At 41.3% G+C, this 24,234-nt stretch overlaps 1 protein-coding gene across 1 annotated transcript in view; it reads left to right on the top strand.

The window, feature by feature from the left end:
• The window catches only part of LOC145346393 (adhesion G protein-coupled receptor B1-like), a 299,285-nt gene that overhangs the window by 249,011 nt on the left and 26,040 nt on the right, over positions 1 to 24,234 (top strand). Inside the window, exons 4-7 of the mRNA XM_080193550.1 lie at positions 10,425 to 10,589; positions 12,963 to 13,127; positions 16,806 to 16,970; positions 23,779 to 23,880. Coding sequence (XP_080049676.1) covers positions 10,425 to 10,589; positions 12,963 to 13,127; positions 16,806 to 16,970; positions 23,779 to 23,880 — 597 coding nt within the window. The remainder of the gene's footprint in view (positions 1 to 10,424; positions 10,590 to 12,962; positions 13,128 to 16,805; positions 16,971 to 23,778; positions 23,881 to 24,234) is intronic.

The raw sequence follows: 24,234 nt of genomic DNA, 5'->3' as shown, positions 1-24,234 counted from the left end.
AAATGAACTGTTTCTACAGTGAAAGCACAATATTGTGGATGCTGGGAATCCAAAATAGAAGCAGAAAATGTTGGAAACACTCCGCAGGTCTGGCAACATTTGGAGAGTAATGTCTGGTTTCTGGCACAGTTGGAAAGATCAAATTTTCACAAATCTGGAGGAGAAACGGACAAGGACAACGACCCAGGAAATCAAATGTTTGAAACACATTCAAGAAAGGATTCAGACTGCGATTGATCAATTGGGCCCTGCTTGTTATCATCCCAATTGAAATCAGATCCATTTATTATGACAGAGCACTTTGCACCACAGAAAGTGGAGCCATTTTCAGTTATTTATCAAGAATCAATAACCTTTCTCTAAGCTAAAAATAGAACCCCCTTCCGAAATGTATGTCAAGCTTTTCACATAAGCCACTCGTTGCCACAATACAATGAAAGATAATCTGTTCTTAAGTGCTGGAGGTTAAACTGCGTAACTCAACAGTTTATTTATAAGCAGGGTGCTGCAGTTAGATTTCTGACCAGTGTGATGTTATGCTGAAATTCAGCTTTTGACATTTGCAATTCTTCTTCCTGAATCAGGTGGTACTTTGCCATCTTATGGATTGTTTGAAGACTTCCTTCTTAGCACGTCCAGTGCTTAAGATCCAAGTGCCATGCCGTGTGAGAGTAGTGGACCCTAAAATACTGATTCCCCTTCATAGTTCAATGGACAATGATTTACAACTGAGTTGAGCTGTCTGGACCAGGATCTAACTAAATGTCTGCACACTGAATGGGTGACTGACATTCTAGTCAGGACTTTAATAGAATGGATCAGGGATGACTCATTTGGAAAGACTGGCAGTGTGGTAACAGTCAGGTAAAGATTAGGATACTATTGATGTTCTGCCACCCAATGTTACTTACACATCAAGACACCTAAAGACACAAACAGAACATCGGCACAGCATCAATGCATTTTCTCTATTTTGACTATTATATTAGATTCTTGGAAAGTGACCATGGAAATGTGACTGGAGTTCCAGTTTCAGAACACGAGGTATAATTTTGCACGGCATGACAATACAGAGCACAAAAGAATTTTGTTTTGTGTCAGCCTTTGATTTATTTTTTAAACTGGAATTCCCCATTGAAATAAAAAGTTGTCCGAACTTTTTCACATTTATCTTGGGCATAATTATCCTTGCAAGCACCCTTACTAGCATGATGCATTGCCAGTTTCTTTATCCCTCTCTTACCTGTTTACAAGAACGCTGCAGTCTTTATTTTTTTGCTTTCCCTCATTTTAACACATCTTCCTTTAATCCTCATTCGCTTGTCTTTTGCCTTTGTGTACGGCCCTTTTTCTTGAAACCATTTTATTGAGCTACTTTATGTCATGATCTATTTAATATCATTCATTGTGACTGGCAAATGATAATAAGAAGACTCCTTAGCAACAAAGCCATAACTGAGTAACACTCAAAATGAATCTTCTTTTTCAGGCGACCCTGCAGCAGAGGAATGGTCCCCCTGGACTGTCTGTTCTTCGACTTGTGGGCAGGGTACACAGACCCGGATGAGATCCTGTGTATCATCTCCATATGGCACCTCGTGCAGTGGACCTCTGCGAGAAATGAGACTATGCAACAATTCAGCAGTGTGTCCAGGTTTGCTTGAACTAATGGAAACACTTGTTGTTGCCGTGCATTTCCTTTTGATCCCAGCTCTATTTCCTCCTTATTTTCAATCTGTGCTTGCGACTTAACGAGCTATTCGGCCTTGACAGTGCTGGGAAATTGCCAGTGACTGCATCAGAATTCCAAAGTCAATACTGACATTGGTCTGAGGCAACACTGAAGTCCTTTACGATTGCCCTGACAATATGCACCAACCTTACAGTCAAAACCAAAGACACCAATGTGACATTTCCATCCCCTATGCCTTCAGAATTTTGAGACATTTGTACAAGTGAAGGTCCCTTGATTAGCACTTTTTTTTAATAAACTGTGCTGAGATGCAGAGTTCCACTGTGGATATTTGACAAACTTATTTTGTTTAGGACACAAAGCAGATGTTAAGGAGAATGATATCTTCTTCATCCTCTCTTTCTGGATTTAATCTTGGTTCCAGAATTCAAACGCTCTCATCAATCCATCAGACTTCAACTTATTCAGCATAGTAATAATCCCTTTTTTTATCATTGCAAAGGTCTTACTTTTCTGTAATACATTTTATATTTGGAAATAACTTCTCGACTTCTGTATGTGCTTTCCTGGGAAGTGACTTAGTTGTGAGTCCAAACGAGAAATGATTCTAAAAGGTGAACTCCTCAGCAAAAATAGACTTTGGACAGAAAAAGAAAATCTTCTGATCCTCCCTAATCTTAAGTCATTTTTTTCTATTCATTCAAAGATTATTGGAAAAAACATCAAAGCTCATGGTAACATATTAGCCTGAACAGAAATTTGGCTGGCTTGCAGAAAACAGAGAGCATGCATAAATGAGCCTTTGTCTGATTGGCAGGGTAGGACAAGTAGGGGTCTGAGCTGGGACCTCAGCATTTTACAATTCACATCAATCATTTAGATGAGGGGAGTGATGTTAAATAACTTTGCAGACAATACAAAGATAAGTAGGAAAGTATGTTGTGAAGTTAACATATGGAATTTGTAGATGTTTATAGATAAGTTCAGTGATTACTCAGATCAAATGCTAAGGTGCAGAGGGATCTAGGTATTCTCATGCATTTGTTACAGGTTAGTAGGCAGGTGAAGCATGTCATCAAGAAAGCTAATGAAATGCCAGCCTTTATTCTGAGAGAAATTGAACAGTAAAGTAAGAATGTTACACTTCAGCTATACAGGATAATAGTGATACCACCTCTCGAATACTGTGCGCAGTTTCATCTCCTTATTTAAGGAAGAATACAAATACATTGGAAGCAGTTCAGAGGAGGTTTACTAGATTGATACCTGCAATGAGCAGATTGACTTAAGAGGAAAGGTTGAAAAATATGGGCTTGTTTCCATCAGAGTTCAGAAGAGTAAGGGGTGACTTGATTGAAGTTTATAAGATACTGAATGGGATTGACAATGTGGATGAGGAAAAGATATGTGTGAGGCTAGAACTAGAGGGCACTGTTTTAATATTAGAAGTGACTGTTTTAGAACAGAAATTGGGCAAATTTTTTTCTCTGAAGTTTGTGTAGCTTTGGAATTGTCTGTCTCAGAAGGCAGTGGAAGCAGGGTCTTTGAATATTTTTAAGGTGGAAACAGATAGATTCTTGTTAGGTGAGGGAACAAAGGGTTATCAGGTGTAGATGGGGGACATGAAATTCAACACAATAAAATCAGCCATTATTTTATTGAGTGGCAGGGCAGACTGGAGGGGCCAAATGGTATCCTCTGCTCCTAATTTGTACGTTCATATGGGATGTGGGTGTCGCTGATTATTGCCCATCCTGAACTGGACAGCACTTAAAAGGGCAGTTAAGATTCAACTATATTACTGTAGATCTGGAAAAGTAAGGATGGCAGAATTTCTTCCCTAAAGGACATTAGTGAGCCAGGTGCATGTTTATGATAATCATTTCATGGTCATTTTTGGACTTTTAATTTCAAATATTTATTAAATTCCAATTTCACTATCTGCCATTGTGGGATTCAAACCCAGGTCTCCAGAGCATTACCCTAGGTGTCTGGATTACTAGTCCAGTGACAATACCACTCCTGCATTGCTTACCCTAATGTTGCAGATTGATCTGTCAAGTAAAAACTGGTTCCTGTCCTGAATGGACAAGGAGGGAGATCTGCATAATGGCCTAGTTAGGCGTACTGTATTGTCCTTAAAGGTTAAAAAGGTATCAAAATTGCTTACTATGACACAAACACTCCTTATAAAATTCCCTTTGACTGGTTTGCTGAAAATAGCTTTTGTGATTTATTTTGTGTGATGCATCTTCATGTATTCAGCAAATCCATATTGAATGACTAAAGAAAACAGTATTTTTATGATTTAGTTTGTGCAAGCAGATCAGGGATTTTTACATTACTTGCAGCATTTGACTTACACTTCAAAGAGCAAATTTTTTTCTGTTAAATTCGCTATCAACTGCTTTACATCTCTTCCAATTTTTCTTCTCATTGAAGTTAGTGAGAGTTGCAAATTGAGCTGTTGATTTGCTATCACCTGTTTTGAACTATCACAAAGTCAAAATCTACCCCAAGAATCGGAGCGTGTTGTGCTGGCATACTGTGTTGTGAATGAACTATTCATGACTCCCAGTGATTCCTTCTGGGCATTGTCTTAAAAATTTGGATAAGCAGAGAATGATGCCACTCTTCACAGTGATGCATGGCTTTAAAGTGCATATTAAGTACTAGCACTAGATATTGATGTAATGTTGTAACATGTTTGTTGCATAGTTTCTTTACCCATGACAACAGCGAATGTTTTGGTTTTAATGCCTCTCTATGTTATTGGGCAGGCGTGTCGTAATACTCCCAGAAGGTGTTGCTGATTCAGAATCAGTTACCACTTTTAAGCCGCATTCATTTCCATGCTTGTACTTTTTAATTTATTGTCAGTGAGGAATTTGTTTGTTAGACTAGGAACAATAGTGGATTGATTGTGATACTGTAATGATAGCCCAGTGACCTGATTCGTGATCCAGACAATGTGAATTCAAATCCTAGTATTGCAATTTCAGAAGTTAAATTCTGTTTCAATATTCTGGTTGGTATTAATAAAAGCGTGCACAAATGTTGCAGGATTATTGTAAAATATGCAATTTGCCCGTTTAAGGAGGGAAACATTCTAGCCAAGATATGACTAGAGTTTGCTTGTTTCAGAACCGCTGTGGAAATTGACCACGCAGTCAGTTTTAGTGGTTCAAGAAGATAGTCCACCATTACTTTTATGGGCAATTTTGATTTGATTTGATTTATTATTGTCACATGTATTAGCTTACAGTGAAAAGTATTATTTCTTACATTCTATACAGACAGGGCATACCGTCATTAGACAAGGAAAGAAGAGAGTGCAGAATGTAGTGTTACAGTCATAACTAGGGCGTAGAGAAAGATCAACTTAATGCAAGGTAAGTCCATTCAAAAGTCTGATAGCAGCAGGGAAACAGCTGTTCTCGAGTTGGTTGGTACGTGACTTCAGACATTAGTATCTTTTTCCTGATGGAAGAAGATGGAAGAGAGAATGTCAAAGGTGTGTGGCATTCTTAATTATGCTGGCTGCTTTGCCAAGGCAGCGGGAAGTGTAGACAGAGTCAATGGATGGGAGGCTGGTTTGCAGGATGGACTTGGGATGGACTAAAAGTGCCACCTTTGCCAATGACACAAAAATCACAAGAATGAACAATAAAACAAAATAAATGTTGTTAAATTTGTATTTAAAGAGATGGTACAGGAGATTGAAGGATATGGCCTCATCTGGCCACAGTTTGTCATGAAACAAAATCATCTTACCCATTACAGTGAGGAGGGACTTAAGTGATTTGTACAGAAAAGGAAAACTGGGATTATTCTCAGGACAAGGAAGGTTTCAAGGGGAGACGTATTTGAAATTATGAGGGGTATTGATAAAAGTAGATAAGGAGAAACAATTTCCACTGACAGGAAACTGTACAAGACACAGATTTAAAGTAGACAGAGTATAGCAAAGGCTTACCAGGCCGATTCCTGGGATGGCAAGTCTGTCATATGAGGAGAGACTGTGTTGGCTAGGATTATATTCACTGGAGTTTAGAAAAGTGAGAAGGGATCTCAAAGAAACTTATAAAATTCCAACAGGGTTAGATAGGGTAGATTCAGAAAGATTGTTCCCAATGGTGGGGGAATCCAGGAAAAGGAGTCATAGTTTGAGGATAAGAGGCAAGCCTTTTAGAACTGAGGTGAGGAGAAATTTCATGTGGAATTCACTGCCACTAAATGTAGTTGAGGCCAAAACATTGTGTGATATCAAGAAGAAATTAGATCTAACTCTTGGGATTAAAGGAATGAAGGGATATGGGGGGAAGGGGGGATCAGGATATTGAATTTGATGATCAACCATGATCATAATGAATGGCACAGCAGACTCGAAGGGTTGAATGGCCTACTCCTGCTTCTCATTTTCATGTAACTGACAAAAGAACCAGAGAGGAGATGTGGAGGAACTTCATTCAGCAGCAGTTTGCTATGTTCTGGACATCACAGTCTGAAAGGTTGGTGAAAACATATTCAATAATAACCTTCAAATGGGAATTGAGTATGTACTTTGCAGCACTTTGGGAAAAGAATGGGGGAGTGGGACTAATTCGACAACTATTTTAAATGGCCTGTTTCTGTACTGTAAGGTCAGATGTAGACATAAACAAGTTGTTTGACATAAATAGCTATCAAAGAACAAAGATTCAGATTCAGAATAAAGAAACATTTGGTTAGCAAAATAAATCTAGTTTCTCTTACACAGTAATGCAAAATCAATTGAATGGGGGAGCAGGTCTATTTGCAAGAAAGATCCAGCATTGCAATATCTGAATTTCTACTGGCATACTAAAGGCAGTGCTTCCAATCACCATGTGGTTCTTCTCTGGAGCTGTTGTACCCAGATCATACGCTGAAGTGAAGAAGTTGTTGAATACCAGCTCACCATTAATGGACGTGCTGTTTAATGCAATAGTATGAACACAAGTTCAAACTAAAAAGTGATCTCTTTTGGAAGAGGATTGATACTTACAGGAATTGGTGCTGACTAGGATGAGCACAGTGATGCATTATGATTCCGTTGTTATTGTGTCTGGAAGAAAAAAGAGCAACAAAAACCACATAGAAATGTATTGATAGTTAGGTATTTTGTTTGCTTACCTTTGGGATTCAGGGTATGCTTATATAACATCATTTCTCATGGCAATGTAGAGTCAGAGTCAATTATCCATGGGTGTGACAGGAACAGCCTTAGCAAGCTGAATAGCCTTAGACTTTAATGCATACTTGCATTATTATTTATACACCAAAATCCTGTAAAGCATAGTAATTTATTAAAGAAAGCACCCTTCTGTGGAATGAAACATGATCAAAGTTAACTACTCAGTCCCTTACAACTTCAGAATCAAAAGAATGATTCTGCCCTGAATGCAGCAGGCATTAGACTTGGGAAACATGCCTTTGAGTAAGAAAGGTTCATTATCAGCTAAATTTCAACTGCCTGCCAAGGGCTATACTTTATATCATAATCTGGTATTAGTGGAGTCATTGCAAACTGTGGTTCCCAATTGGCACAGTGTGAGGAAAGAGATACTGAGCTCAGTTTGGGCATACACTTTGATTTGATAAAGTCAGAACAGTGATGGTGGCAGCAATCCAGTGGTGGTCACACAGTAGCCATTTGGTTTGGGAATTGCAGGAGAAGCATTGTCCTTTGATAATCCCACAGGAAGCAACTGAATTGTTAATGGACAAACTCAGCCGAAAGGAGAGAGAAAATGGAGGGGCTTTTGTTTGAATTCAGTTGAGTAACGCGATTGTACTTGGCTACCCTGACTTTATTTGTTAAATGGGCCCCTTACCGTATTGTGTTCTGCTGATGCAGAACATGAAGTTCTCACTTCCTGTTGCAGAATAAAAATGAAGTGAGAACAAGCAAATTGTTATTTGTAGCAATTCAACAAAACAGCACTTGGCTTTGGTTCAAATGCTTAGCCCAAGTCCATTGAACCGGGAGCCAGATTTAAAAGACTGAAATCATACATTCAAGATCTCCCTTAGCTCCAAGCTTATTTGCTTAGTCTTGGTTTCTTATACACTGCTAAGTCTGTTTTACACAAAAAAGGAGCCTAAATAAGCAAAGTTGGGCTGGGCATTGAATTCCTTGGCTGTGGCTATGCTTTGTTCAACTGAGTTCTAGGAATTAAAGAATGAACAGTGAAACAGCTTCTTACCAATGCCCTCAAAAGCACAAAGATGGAGGGGGGGAGGGCTGCCATGGGTGGCACAGTGATTAGCACTGCTGCCTCATTGCACCAGGGATCCAGGTTTTATTCCTGGCTTGGGTGACTGTCTGTATGAAGTTTGCACATTCTCCCCGTGTCTGTGTGGGTTTGGCATTTTGGCCCTGCTAAATTGCTCCCAAGTGTTAGGGGGATGGCAGGGGGATTAATAGGGTAAATATATGGGGTTATGGGGATAGGGCCTGGGTGGGATTGTGGTTGGTGCAGGCTGGATGGTTCAAATGGCCTCCTTCTGCACTGTACAGATGCTATGATTCACATTTTGAGTTTCAAATTCTAGTTTTAAGTGGCTAGGGTAATTATTTTGCACAGGTGCAGTTTAGTCACAAGATGGCAACTCTTCTGCAGTGCAAATGTAATGTTCCATAGTCAGCTTCTTATCATTATTGTTTCTAACTCTGTGTCCACTAGACCTCTTGCATGGAGTTAGCCGAATAGGGGTGACTAACACTTCAAATGAATCTTTTGAAGCTGTGAACCCTTAAAAGGTAAGTGGCATAACTAACTTGGGAGACATTTAACCAGCTCAAAAAGGCTTCATTAACAGTCTTTGCAAATTCTGATGAGAGAGAGAGAGAAGGGAAGAAGAAGTGCCAGGGAGAGAAAAAAAATTGAAGTGGCAAGAAACTCAATGTTCAGAAATAAAACAGAGTCTGCAGGCATAACACAGCATTTGATGCTTTGTTTAATGACTGATCAAGGTGAAATGGCGTTGTGTGAGGTGGTTACAAGAAGGGGTCTGATTTGCCACTCTGAGGTACACTTCATTGATCGTTATTGCTGCACGCTCGGAAGAACATGGAGGCAAATACCAGACTTGAGCCGCATATCACTGACTGCCGGCTTTTTGATGCAGTTTAACTGCTGGTGTCCTGGCAGCAGATGGCAGAGCTCTGCCTTTGGCTCTCTGCGGACTTGCAATATGTGAAGACTGTTTCACGTGTTTATTGGCAGTTAGGTGTACAATTATGCTTGGTAGCATCTTGCCGGGTTCAGACAGGCACAGCTCATGCTGGCTGATGATTCTGCCTTCTTCCATGCAGCACCATTTAAAACTCGCCACACTGTAATTGGAGTGCTTCCAAAGATCCATCCCACATTCAGGTTAGTCAGCCTCTGCAGACAGTGTTTCTGCAATTCGATCTGTTGTTGCAGCCTACCTTGGGAATTGGATCCTCCACAAGCACTAATCTTCTGAACAAAGAGGTATGTGCACTTCTGTCTATGTGTAGGATGTGAAGGTGGGCAATGAACATCTCTGCTGCAGCATCAACACCTATGTCCAGCAGCAAACCTAACCGAAATATGTACACTATTTTGTTCAGTCTGTTACTATATGGCATTTGATGGCTCTGAATGACAGTTACTTATGTAGTTGCAATTACAGTAATTAGTTATTGAATGTTTGTTTCCAGAGTAGGTTAAAGCTTTTATTTTCAACGTCTTCCAACTTGTTCTCAATCTTGATGAGGTGCACTCCGCTTGGTGGATGTCTGTCCCCCAGGCCGATTGGTCATTTCCAAAATGATTTAGCCTCAGTTCAGTGATAGCAACCTTGCCTTTATATCAGAGATTTTGAATTCATACGCCACTTCAGGCTCCAAAATATAAACTACAGGTTAGTGGGAGTGACGCACGTGAAAAGGCTTGTCTTTGGCATCAATCTAATCAATTGGACAAGAAACATCCCAAGCTTCATTTGAGGAAGAATACATTCTCCTCATTGTTTGGCCAACATTTAGCCCTCAACCTACATAAATAAAAACAGATTTGTTGCTCATTGCTCTTCCTGGGAATTTGTTGCTGAAGTTACTGCAGTCATTGCACCTCCAAAGTACTTCATTGGCTGTGAAGCGCTTTAATGTATCTGCGGTTCTGAAATTAGTTGTGTAAATTAAATGTTCGTTTTTCCTCCTTCTATACACAATGCTAGATGATCATTTTTTTTTCACTTTTTTGACCACGGTGGGAGGGCAGTCTTCCCTGGAGGGTAATCAGGAGTTGAAACTCTGGTTAATATTCCCTTCATCTGATCCAGAAATACAAAGACCAGTGGTAGTGGCTGTAACTCCAGCTTGTCAGCAAATTTGACACTGACTATGGATCAAAGCTTTGACCCTTATATTCTTGATGCCTTAGTTGTACGTGCATTCTTGATTGCATGTAGTGGACTACTTGCATGGTGCCAGAGGGAAATCCACTTACGTAATTTCAAAGGTTGTTATTTAGCCATTGAGGGAGTGCTGATTGTTTACAATGCATTCACTCTTCAGGAGAATGGAGTGGTTGCTGAAGTAGAGTTGCAATACAGTTTCTGCTACCCCAAGTTTCCAGGTCCATCTGGTTTACACTGATTACCTGTCTTCCATGTTCCAAACCTTCACAGATAGATCTAGCCATGACATGAGATCAAGACCTTGTTATTCTGTTTTCAGTCCACGGTGTCTGGGAAGAATGGTCACCATGGAGCTTGTGCTCCTCCACATGCGGAAGGGGTCACCGAGATCGCACCCGCTCCTGCATACAACCTCAATTTGGAGGAAATCCCTGCGAAGGACCTGAGAAGCAAACCAAGTTCTGCAACATTGCACTTTGTCCTGGTATGGCCTTTTCTTTGTTACATTTTCATCTCATTTTGAGATTTAATCCAGGAATAATTTTAACCTAACCCGCAAGTTATGGCAACTGATGAGAGTGAATGCAATTTTTAGAAACATGGAAACTAGGAGCACGAGTAGACCATTTGGCCCTTTGAGCCTACTCTGCCATTCATTTTGATCATTGGCTGATCCCATGATCCCTTTAACCCCATGAGCTGCATCTAATTTCTTCTTGAAATCAGACAATGCTTTGGCTTCAACTACATTCTATGGTTGTTTTTGTTTCTAACCTACCTGATTTTACTCTCTATTGGAGCCATTGAAGAACAATTTTAGGCCAACTGTAAGTCAGCATTCCATCTGATCATGTGGGATTTCAGCCAGTGAATTAGGTTAAAATTACCTCCTCACACTTTGGATATTGTTATGTTCCCATTCACGATGGGGCAACCAGAAATCAATATAACCAAATTTACCAACTTACTCCCAAGAAATTATCCACAAGATTTCACTTTTTGTGACTTCAACATGAATCAGAACCAATATAAATTAAACATGAATTAATAAGCAAATGATATTTCTAATACAAAACTAAATTTCACTTTAAACAATCAACAAGACAATGATAGGTATTTGACAAGCACCCACATTGCTTCCTGCAAACAGAGAGCTCACACATAGTTCAGAAGTTCTCTTTAACTCAGCCTGTGGACCACATAATCTCTCACTTTTCCATTCAATGGATTGAGGAATCTTTAGGTGCTATTTGTCTGACGAACCAGTACAATAGAAGAATTCCAGCTACAATGGTTGTGTATAATTATATTGTTATCCAACATAAATTCTCTGACCTTGACATCATGCTGGGGTTCAGCCTGAGGGATCTTGCTTAATTGGTTTTATTTGCCTTACATCAATCTCATCAGTAGCCTGAGATGTATGACCTGGTAAATAGGACTTAGGAGTGGAAGCAGGTTTTTCAGCCCTTTGAGCTTGCTATGCTTTTCAATAGATCATGGCTGATGTGGTTGTGGTCTCAGAGCCACTTTCCTGTTTACCCACCTAACCCTTGATTTTTGTTGTCTATTAAAAATATGTCTAATTCTGCTTTGAATAAATTCAATGACTGTAAATACAACAGCTCCTGTTGCTTTCTGACAAAGAGAATTCCATAGACTAATGACCCTCTGACTCAGAGAATTTTCTGAATCATCAGATGCACTTTGGTATAAATACCCTAAAATGTGTGATTTTCCACTCCAAGGGAAGCGGATGCAGATAGATTTGGGACCACCGACCCCAGGAACACAGCATACACAATCATGGATGTGGACGATTTCTGAATTGAAATTCTTCGAAGGCCTTCTTTGGGACTTTTGTCCCAGTTCCCTTAGAATCTGTTCAGCCTTCTAGCCCTCATTCTTCATACTCGCCTACATATCCATCCACCTCTTGGCCCCGCATCCGTACCACGCCACTTCTATAGCCACTCACCCAGCATACACCGTGGATAGACATCAGGAGCCATGTGTAAAAACTATCATCTAACAATCTGATAGAGCTCTCACTCCTACATACTTGATACTGAGAAAGAGTCCCAGTCATAAAATCCATTTAAAGCTTTTACAACTCCTCAAGTAATTAATGTCTATTAAAAACAATACACTTCAATCAGACCCGATGTGGAGGAGAGTTAATCTTTTATAGAGTTGACCGGGTTATTATCTGAGAAATAAAACCCCTGCTGAGATAATTGTAGCTTTTGAAATTTAGCCAAGCATTAATAGTAGCAAAATAATAACAAAATTGTATGGAGCTTAATCGCTCTTTAAGAACATTTACATCTACTTCATTAATTTGTGATCCCTACAGCTTAACCTCTTGCAACAAGCTCAGCACTAAACTTAAATGACCAAGCTGATTTTTGATCTGTATAACTCACGTTCCTCCCCCTTTTCCTTACTAGTTAAAAATGAACCTATCAGAAATGTGAGTGGGACTTCTGCATCCAGTTCCTGCCCACCATTTTCAACAGTCCTCAGAGTCTTTCCAACTCCACAAAACTCCAGGCCCATTAAGTCCTCCTACCTCTTTTCTCATCGTACGTCTCAGCCCAATTTCTCTCCGGAAAAGAAACTAATTATTTCTTTAATTTCCTCATGTTGTACACTTCAGTGATCGTTTCTGCTAATTTATTCCATAAGTCCATGATCTCAGTTTCACCAAGCTTACTTTTTATATTCCCAACTTTGTAATTTTTGCTTCTGCATTCTGCAAATGACCAAATGGCCTGGGACATCTTTGCCAGTTCCCATTGTAACCTTAATAAATGTGATGTTGTATTTACAATCCTTTGTTTTCATTTCCAATAAGTGGATGGGAACTGGAATGATTGGTCTAGCTGGAGTCAGTGTTCTGTCACCTGCTCAAATGGGACACAGCAGCGAACAAGGGAGTGCAATGGGCCTTCATTTGGTGGAGCTGAATGCCAAGGTTACTGGTCGGAAAACAGACCGTGCTTTCCAAGACAATGTCCAGGTAGGTTTCATTCTGAGCGTTGGTTGGTAATTTTTTTATGTGAATCGTTCAAGAGATGGTGAACAGGTCATTTGAAAGAGTCTCACCTGGCAAGGATGAGTTTCCAGATTTCATTCAGTGTGAACCTATATCCAAATGTTTAATTTTCTTTCTTAACATCTAAGCTGTGTTTCTGACGTGACAAAGGAAGTAACCATGCACCAAAATCCAGGGGATTTTTCTCCCCCCAGTGGAAGCTATAGCATGTGCCCACCAGGATGGTCTACCATTGACTGTCAAAGCATTCAGGTCCACAGAGAGGTTCTCCATTTTTGCTATGATTAGGACCTGCTCCTTTCATCTTGGCACAGAGCAGGAAGGGACAGATGGTATGGAACCGGGCAGCTCCCCTTCAGCCAGATACCTTGTCCATTGTAACATTTTGGAAAGACCAACTTTGCTTTTTTAATCTCTGCTTGGATATCTGTTTTTCCTTCATGGTCTGGGCCTAGAACCAGGTGGCTTTACACAGCTGATATGGGAGCCAGTACATTTGGTTTACCCAGATTTACTGGCAGCTCAGTGTAATGCAAAATGGAGGCAAAGGAACTTCCTAGCATGGAATTCCCTATTCTTGGCAACACTCCTCTCACATAAATGGAGGAACAGCTGGAGATTGCACTGCAAACAGGCCTCAATGGAAATTCACCAGCAAGACTGGAACCCAAAATATCTAGGTCACAGCCTAATTCCTGAATCCTTTCTCAGCAAATTTGATCTGACTTATTATTGCCACATGTATTAGGATACGGTGTGAAGTATTGTTTCTTGCACGCAAAACAGACAAAGCTCTCATAGAGTACACAAGGGAGAAGGAAAGAATAGGGTGCAGAATATAGTGTTGCAGTTCCAGGTAGGTGAAGAGAAAGATCAGCTTAATATATGATAGAACCATTCAAAAGTCTGATGGCAGCTGGGAAGAAGCTGTTCTTGAGTCGGTTGGAATATGTTTTCAGACTTTTGTACCTTTTTCCTGACAGAAGAAGGTGGAAGAGAGTATGTCTGGGTGCGTGGAGCCCTTGATTATGCTGGCTGTTTTTCCGAGGCAGCGGGACATGTAGACGAAGTCAATAGATGGGAGGCTGGTTTCCGTGATAGACTCCTTTCAGAACCCTTTGTAGTTTCTTGTGGTCTTGGTCAAATTGGTTATGCAGATTTTTTGGATCAATTATCTGAATCGCTTGCCTCATTGTCCATGAATTCTGCAATAGCTACAAATCACAGAGGGTTGGTGAAAGAGCCATTGCATATCCTCTTTTCACACTACAGCTGCACGTTGTTAGTTATATTTTTCTACATACTGCCAAAGCATCAGAGTCTAAAAACACTTTGATTATATAAGTGACCTGGGCCTTGTCGAATATGATGAGGTTAATAATATGAAGCTGGGTAATGTTGCATAGCAACCGTTGACTTGTGAAATGATCTCTGCTTTGACAGGATTGTTCCAGCCAGTAGTTTATTGTCAGAGTCATTGAAGTGAGCACGCTGCGCTGTGTGCCGTTATAGTTTGATTGTCTCCCTTCATTGTCTAAAACAGATTTTTTTATCTGATTTACAGTGCCCTGCTTTAGCATATTGTGGATCGGGTGCGATTTTGACTGTGAAGAAATATGATGTCAATCTGACAGTCAATTTCATCTCCTGTCAATGGTGAAATTAGATTAGCTGTAAGATAGCCACAGTTGAGACTTCAACCCCATTTAACACTACTTTGGTGATGGTCGTGTGACTTACAATGTTGTAAGAACATAAGGACTAGGAACAGGAGTAGGCCATTTGGCCCGTTGAGCCTGCTCCAACATTCAGTAAGATCATGGCTGATCTTTTTGTCCACTTACCTGCCCGCTCACCATAATCATTAATTCCTTTACTGTTCAAAAATTTTTCTATTCTTGCCTTAAAAATATTCAATGAGGTAGTCTCAACTGCTTCACTAAGCACGGAATTCCACAGATTCACAACCCTTTGTGTGAAGAAGTTCCTCCTCAACTCAGTCCTGAATCTGCTTCCCCTTATTTTGAGGCTATGCCCCCTAATTCTAGTTTCATCTGTCAGTGGAAACAACTTCCCTGCTTCTATCTTTTCTATTCCCTTCATAATCTTATTTATATGTTTCTATAAGATCTCCCCTCATTCTTCTAAATTCCAATGAGTATAGCCCCAGTCTACTTAGTCTCCCCTCAACCTTTTCAATTCTGGAATCAACCTAGTGAATCTCCTCTGCACCCCTCCAGTTTCAGTGTACCCTTTCTCAAGTAAGGAGACCAAAACTGTACACAGTATTCCAGGTGTGGCCTCACCAGCACCTTATACAGCTGCAACATAACCTCACTGTTTTTAAAACTCCATCCCTCTGGCAATGAAGGACAAAATTTAATTTGCCTTCTTAATTACCTGTCACACCCGCAAACCAACTCCTTGAGGTTCCTGCACAGCGACATCCAGGTCCCTCTGCACAGCAGCATGCTGCAATTTTTTATCATTTAAATAATAGCCCATTTTGCTGTTATTCCTACCAAAATAGATGACCTTACATTTACAACATTGTACTCCATCTGCCAGACCCTCACCCACTCACTTAGACTATCTATATCCTTTTGCAGAGTTTCAGCATCCTCTGCACACTTTGCTCTGCCACTCATCTTCGAGTCATCTGCGAATTTTGATACATTACACTTGTTCCCCAACTCTAAATCATCTATATAAATCGTAAATGATATTACATTATAGTAAACTCAACCCACAAGCCATTCGATGGGATAAGCGAAAGCTCATCCTCTCTTTACACCATCTTCTTCACGTTGCTGAATATCATAAATCCCTCTTTTTTTATTGATTTGTGGGACATTGGCTTTGCTGGCCAGCCAGCAGCTATTACTCATCCCTAGCTGCCGTTGGAGGGCAGTAGAGAGTGAACCACATTGTTGTGGTTCTGGACTCACATATAGTTCAGGCCAGGTAATGGTGATAGATCTTGTTCCCTAAATGACATTAGTGAAACAGCTGAGTTTATTCTGACAATCAACAATGATTTCACGGTCATCAGTCGATTCTTAATTCCAAATATTTTTTATTGAATTTCAATTCCACCATCTGCAGTGGCGAGATTCGAAACCAGAACATTAGCTGAGTTTCTGGATTAACGGTCTAGCAGTAATACCACTAGGCCATCGCCTCCCCTAATTTGATATATAAAATAATGCTGACAAAAGGTGACAGTGAAGCAGTAGAACCCTTCTGCTGCCTTTGTATAAATAATAGCTTAATTTCTGAAGTACCTTGTACTTTTTGCCCAGTATGCCGGCACTGCTATTATTAAGCTGTCACTACTTTAAAAATACATTTTTTCCCCCCTGCTCGGTAACTGATCTAGAATTTGCTTGTGAGTAAGATCTAGAACACCAAGCAGTAGGTATTTGGCTGTGAAGTGAGCACTCTTGCTCTCTTAGGCTGAGTTTCTCTGTGTAGTTTTGTGTAAATTACAAGTATGAAAGCTAAGACAACTGTCTCGATGCAGGCTAAAGTCAGTGGACCTTGTATAAATCTGGGATGTGGAGCAGCACTGGAGCACAGTATTCTTGTTTACTGGCTCCTTGAATTGAGATCTATTAACAACAACGACCTCTTGTGTTGCAGTGGATGGAAAATGGCAAAAATGGAGCAGTTGGGAACCATGCACCAAAAGTTGTGACGGTGGAACACAGCTTCGAGTGAGGATATGCTATGGGCCATTTTTTGGAGGACTGCAATGTGATGGACCTCAAGATGAATACAGGTTGTGCAATGATAAAAAATGCCCAGGTAAATATTTTGGGCTGTGACTGCAATCTGTTCGAGAATTAATGAGGGTGATGCAATTGGGAATTGCTTTTGTGCCTCAACCTTCTGTGTCATTAACAAATGAAGAGCCATTGTTACCTTTGCACAAAGAGTGACCTCTGGGAGCATAGATTTACCGTCATACTAAAGACGATTTTGAGAAGGTTGAGATAGATCTATTTCCTAAATTGAGGGAGATTTAATTGGGGTTCTTTTTAAATCAAAAAAATGTAGGATTGTAAGAGAATGAGAAGACAACTAGCAAGAAATACAGCCATCAGGAAATTCTACCCAGACTCAAAATGAGAAGACTGATATGTTAGAGTGGCGCAGTGGCACAGCAATTGCAGTGCTGCCTCATAGCACCAGGGACCCGGGTGGTCTTGATTAAGATGCTCTTTCCATTGCATGCCCCTTAAAAGGGACTAGCTGCTATCGCTAGCAATTGCTGCTCATCTCTAATTGCCCTTGAACTGAGTGGCTTTCTAGACCATTGCAGATGGCAGTCAGGAGTCAGCCACATTGCTGTGGGTCTGGAGTCATACAGAAGCTAGAGCAGGTAAGAGAGGGAAATAGTGAACAAGGTGGTGAATGATGGTGCTTTTATGGCCACCACTATTGAAGATCCAAGTTTTTAATTCCAGAATAATTAATTAATTGATTTTAAATTCCCTCAGCTGCCATGATGGGATTTGATCCCATGTCCCCATAGCATTAGTCTGGACTCTGGATTACCAGTCCAGTTACATTACCATTATGCCTCTGTCCACTGCCTCGGCAAAGAAATTGAGTTAAGAGACCATTGTGGCAGCACAGTGGCACTGGGGCGGCATGGTGGCACAGTGGTTAGCACTGCTGCCTCACAGCACAAGAGAACTGGGTTCAATTCTGGCCCCAGGTGACTGTCTATGTGGAGTTTGCACATTCTCTTCATGTCTGTGTGGGTTTCCTTGGGTGCTCCGGTTTCCTCCCAAAGTCCAACGGTGTGCTGGTTAGATGGATCAACCATGCTAACTTGCCCCTTAGTGTCCCAAGAAGTTGAGGTTAGGGGAATCAGCATGGTAAATACATGGGGTTCCGGGGACGGGGCCTGGAAAAGATGCCCTGTCAAACAGTCAGTGCAGACTCGTTGGGTGGAATAGTCTCCTGTCGAGATTCTATACATTCTACATGAAGTGAACAGTTATTTGAAGCAGAGGAGGGAACAGAAAGATGGGCTAATCAGAGACAGAGAGATTAATTCTGGGTAGCTTTTGCAAAGAGTTGGACTGCTTGGTCTCTGGTATTGTAAACATCATGTGTTTCTGTATGTCTATTTCAGCAGAGTAAGTACCAAGGAGGAAGGGAGGGATTCAACCTGGGATGTCTGACTAGTTGCTTTAAAAAAACATATTGGCAGGGGAGGAGACTTGGGAGTAGTTCACCATAAACCCCCCTTTCATTTGGAAAACTCTGTACAATGAGACCAAGTTGGAAAGAAGCACAAAGTGCAATAATGATATCTCAATATTAGATTGATATGAATAATATACAATGTATTAACGCATTCATGTTTAGCTCATTATGATATTATAAGCACTCACTGACAGTCACTGCAGTGAGACACAATTATCAAATTGTTGAGGATTACACTCAGATGAACCATCTGCTCTGTTACTTAGCAACCAATTGTGTTTCCATGACCACTGTTTAAAAATGGTTGTCAAGGTTTTTCTTTCTTAAAAACATGGAAAATCACAGAAAGTAGTGACAAAGATAATTGCAATAAAAAAAAGGCAAACATCAATATTAGGGTTAGGAGGAATTATGTGTTCAGATTAAAAAGGCAATTTATAAATGGTTAGAAGTGAGAAATAAAACTCTGAACTACCTTTGAATGCCTTGAATTCCTCAGCAGCTGTCGAATAAGTCAGCAGTACAGGAAGGACTATTAAGTCGGCATCCATATTGGAACAAAAAATGCTTCCATGGTCGCTGGAAATGAAAGATAATAAAAGTTAGCAATATATGAATATGATGGAATACTGCCTGATTCTGGTCCATTTTTCCAGCCTCAACCCTTCCTCAAATTTCACCTATCTCCTAATTTGGAATTATACTCTTATACATGCCCTTTTACTGACTTGGCAACCCCAGTAAAGGAAGATCAGACTGTTTACTGTTTAAAACTCTCCCTACATGTGAAGAAAAATTATCAGCACATTTTGCATTTGCATAGCAAATTAGGTTCCTTTCAGCTTCTTTGAGTGCAACGCGTTTTACAAGCAAGGCTAGATGTGATGGATATGCTCCCATATTGAACAGGCAAGGAATTTGCAGATTTTGATCCAGTTACAACTAGGAAATAGTGATTTGTGTCCCAGGTCAGAAGGGCTTGTGACTTGAAGGGGAACTCCGAGGTGATCATGTTTATATCTTGGTGGACAGGCTCAGTGAAGTCAGGAGATAAGCCAAATACTGTAGAGCAAACAGGCTCTGAGCAGCTATTGTAGCAACAGCACTTTGCACCTGGTCCAGTTGAGTTTCTAGTCATTGCTGGGTCCCAGAACGTGGATGGCAAAGGACTGGGAAATGTTAATGTCACTTAATGTTAAATGGATGACATTTAATCTCCCTTCTGGCAGATAGCTACTGGCGAGCACTTGTAGAAGAGATCATTCCGGCAAGCCCATTAGGCATGTCCGGTGTGTGCTGCACTGCGATAGCATCTTAATTTGGGCATAGTCCAATAATCAGACGGCATATGGCACAGTGGTTAGCACTGCTGCCTCACAGCACTAGGAATCCGGGTTCGATTCCAGTCTTGGGTGACTGTCTATGTGGAGTTTGCACATTCTCCCTGTGACTGTGTCGGCTTCCTTCAGCTGTTCCAGTTTCCTCTCATAGCCCAAAGATGTGCGAGTTAGATGGATTGGCTACACTAAATTGCCCCTTAGTGCCCAAAGATGTGTAGGTTATGTGGATTAGTCATGGTAAATATGCTGGATTACGGGGATAGGGTTGATGGGTGGGCTTGGATAAAATGCTCTTTTGGAAAGTTGGTGCACACTCGATGGGCAGAATAGCCTCCTCCTGCACTGGAGTGATCCTTTTTTTTAACTGGTTCCAGTGGATCATCTATCATGTTTCCACATTTGTCACCTCACCTTTCTCAATGCCACCTTTCTCTTGGTTTCTATCTCAATTGGATATAACTTAGCCACTGTTGTTAAAAGTAGCTTTGGTGGTGAGCCTCCCAAACTGGGACACGAGCGGTTGGCCAACACGATGCCTTCCCTGCCATTCATACAACCATTGCGGGGACAGGGGTGAGCGGGTGGTCATACTGCGGGTATGCCACTATGAGCACGATGCCCTGCTTTCCTGCTGTACCCGCCTGCTTTCCTGTTCATCAGTGGTCCATAAAATCCAGCCCCAAATTTTCCAGTACATAGATGGCTGTGTTCATGTGAATCCAGCAGGAATGAACTGGCCAGAAATAATGTAAATCCTGATTTGCTGCTGCAGGAATCATCCATCTTTAAGAAAAAATTGACGCATGGGTCACTTTTTGCCTTGTCCTCTGGAGAGGAGGAAAGCATAAAAATACCTTGGACGTGACAGGGAACAATTTAAATTAATTGAAAAATTTTCAGGATACAGTAGTGTGTGTTACTGAACCTTCCTTCACTCTGAGGAGGAATTTGTTTTCTCACATTTTATGGAATCCATAGAATTCCTACAGTGCAAAAAGAGGCCTTTTGGACCATCAAGTCTGCAGTGACAAAAGAGCATATTATCCAGGACCACTCTCCCCAACCCTATCCCTGTAACCCCATGCATCTACCATGGTTAATCCACCTGACTTACGCATCCTGGGACAGACACTAAGGGGCAATTTAGCAAGGCCAATCCACCTAACCCACACATCTTTGGACTGTGGCAGGAAACCGGAGTACCCGGAGGAAGCCCACGCAGACACGAGAAGAACGTGCAACCTCCACGCAGACAAGTCACCCGGGGCCAGAATCATACCCAGGTCCCTGGCACTGTGAGGCAGCAGTGCTAAATACTGTGCCCCCGTGCCACCCTAATAATGCCCCTTGCAACTTGAGGGTTTGTGACTCTGTTCTACCCACAATACCATTACGTACAATTCCTTTGGTTGTTCACACTGTTTCATCGGAGATTTTAAATCCGGACTTACAGCTTGTGCAGAAACTTGAGTGCAATTTCACAGCAGCCAGAAGGGTGCAGTATCAGGAACAGTTTGCTGATTGTGCCCTTGCAGGAAGTCTCAGAGCCCACGCCTGTGTTTAAAAGCTGCGTCTATATTTCAATCGTCTTCTCAGATGGTGCTGATGTCCTTCCAGCCCTCTAGTCTTAGTGTTGGCTCATGGTTATGGACGCGTATTAAAATTTCATCACTCTCTACTACACCAGATATAGTACAAATTAAACATACAGATCATGTACAAATGTACCACAGTTGGAAATGACTCAGTCACTTGCAAAGCTTGTCAAAGTATCATTGACCTGTACTTAATTTCAATGTATAGTCTGCTGTATTGCAAAATATTTATAGAAACATAGAAACATAGAAAAACGACAGCACAAACAGGCCCTTTGGCCCACAAGTTGCACCAAACATGTCCCTATCGACTAGGCATACCTATAACCCTCTATCTTACTAAGTTCCATGTACTTATCCAAAAGTCTCTTAAAAGACCCTATCGAATCTGCTTCCACCACCACTGCCAGCAGCCGATTCCACACACCTACCACCCTCTGAGTGAAAAACTTATCCCTGACATCTCCTCTGTACCTACTCCCCAGCACCCTAAACCTGTGTCCTCTTGTGGCAACCATTTCAGCCCTGGGAAAAAGCCTCTGAGAATCCACTCGATCAATACCTCTCAACGTTTTATACACCTCTATCAGGTCACCCCTCATCCTTCGTCTCTCCAAGGAGAAAAGACTGAGCTCTCTCAACCTATCCTCATAAGGCACGCCATCCAATCCAGGTAACATCCTTGTAAATCTCCTTTGCACCTTTTCTATGGCTTCCACGTCCTTTCTGTAATGAGGTGACCAGATCTGAGCACAGTACTCCAAGTGGGGTCTGACCAGGGTCTTATAAAGCTGCTGCATTATCTCCCGACTCCTAAACTCAATTCCTCGATTGATGAATGCCAGTACACCATACGCCTTCTTAACCACAGCCTCTACCTGCAAAGCTGCTTTGAGTGTCCTATAAACCCGGACCCCAAGATCCTTTTGATCTTCCACACTGCCAAGAGTCTTACCCTTGTATTATAATTTGTCATCTTATTTGACCTGCCAAAATGATTTACCACACATTTATCTGGGTTGGTCCATCTGCCACTTCTATGCCCAGTCTTGCATCCTATCAATGTTTTGCTGCAACTTCTGACATCTCTCCGCACTATCCACCACACCTCTAACCTTTGTGTCATCAGCAAACTTACCAACCCACCCCTCCACTCCCTCATCCAGGTCATTTATAAAAATCACAAAGAGTAAGGGTCCCAGAACAGATCCCTGGGGCACTCCACTGGTGACCGACCTCCATGCAGAAAAAAGACCCATCTACAACCACACTTTGCCTTGTGCGGGCAAGCCAGTTCTGGATCCACAGAGCAATGTCCCCTTGGATCCCAAGCCCCCTCATTTTCTCAATAAGCCTTGCATGGGCACCTTATCAAATGCCTTGCTGAAGTCCATATAAACCACATCTACTGCTCTTCCTTCGTCAATGTGTTTAGACACATTCTCATAAAATTCAATCAGGCTCGGAAGGCATGATCTGCCTTTGACAAAGCCATGCTGACTATTCTTGATCATACTATTCCTCTCCAAATGTTCATAAATCCTGTCTCTCAGGATCTTCTCCATCAACCTCCCAATCACTGAGGTTAGACTCATTGGTTTATAATTTCCTGGGCTATCTCTTCTCCCTTTCTTGAATAAAGGAACCGCATCAGCAATCCTCCAATCCCCCAGAACCACTCCCATCTCCATTTATGATGCAAAGATCATCGCCAGAGGCTCAGTAATCTCTTCCCTTGCCTCCCACAGTAACCTGGGGTACATCCCATCCGGTCCCAGTGACTTATCTAACTCGATGCTTTTCAAAAGCTCCAACACATCCTCGTTCTTAATGTCTACATACTCAAGCTTTTCAGTCCGCTACAAGTCTGCACTACAATCACCAAGACCCTTTTCCACTGTGAATACTGAAGTAAAGTATTCATTGAGTACCTCTGCAATTTCTACTGGTTCTATACAAACCTTCCCACCGTCACAATTGATAGGTCTTATTCTTTCACGTCTTATTATGTCATGAGAGAATGTACATGCTGGCTGATTTCAGTAGTCATGGACCATGTACAGTGTTAGAGGAATTTAATATAGGCACGTGGGTGTAATGTACAAAACTTCAGCAACAATTCTTCATGTCTTAATACCAGTCCTGTCAATGAATTCCAGTTCAAGTCCATCATTGCCATGTATCACAGCCTCAAGTTAAATTTCCATCTGTTTCCATGGACACAGCTTCAAACAGTGGCACTTAATTCTCCACAATATGGGAAAAAAGGGGTTGATGAGATTGCATTTTGTCATATGGCAAAACATCCAAATCAGATTTAAAGATGAGGATTCAAGAGTCGGATGCCATAGTTGGGTTCTCCCACTTTTTTTTCCATTACTTAAATGGTATGAAGGACTTAAAGAAAGTGTTTGCTCAAACTCTTCATCAACCTTAACCAAGGCATAATTTCTCCTTCAGAACCTCATGAGTATTGTCAGGAAGAAAATTACAATTCTGTGGTGTGGACAAAGACACCAGCCGGAGAGTCTGCAGTCGTCAGCTGCCCGCCGAGTGCTGCAGGTAATCATTGCCGACAGGCGCTAACTGGAAATAAATCTTCCTTTGGAGAGGGGACAACTAATCAGGACTTAAATATTGGAAGTTCAGAAAAAGCACAATGTTGGAATTAAGGGGTGAAAGGGGGAAGCCGGTCACTCTCCGGTGCTTTTTGAAATATATTGGCCTCAGTAATAACCACTTGTCACATCATCGAAACCCTACAGTGCAGAAGGAGGCCATTCGGCCCATCAAGTCTGCACCAACAACAATCCCACCCCAGAATGTATCGCCATATCCCCACATCTTTACCTTACTAATCTCTCTAACCTCCACATCCCAGGACAATCTGGGCAATTTAGCACAGTCAGTCAGCCT

The sequence above is a fragment of the Carcharhinus amblyrhynchos genome, chromosome 8 (assembly GCF_965287045.1).
Source record: "Carcharhinus amblyrhynchos chromosome 8, sCarAmb.v2.hapA, whole genome shotgun sequence".
In the NCBI taxonomy this organism is placed as follows: Eukaryota; Metazoa; Chordata; class Chondrichthyes; order Carcharhiniformes; family Carcharhinidae; genus Carcharhinus; species Carcharhinus amblyrhynchos.
This window is presented reverse-complemented; position numbering and strand designations above follow the sequence as displayed.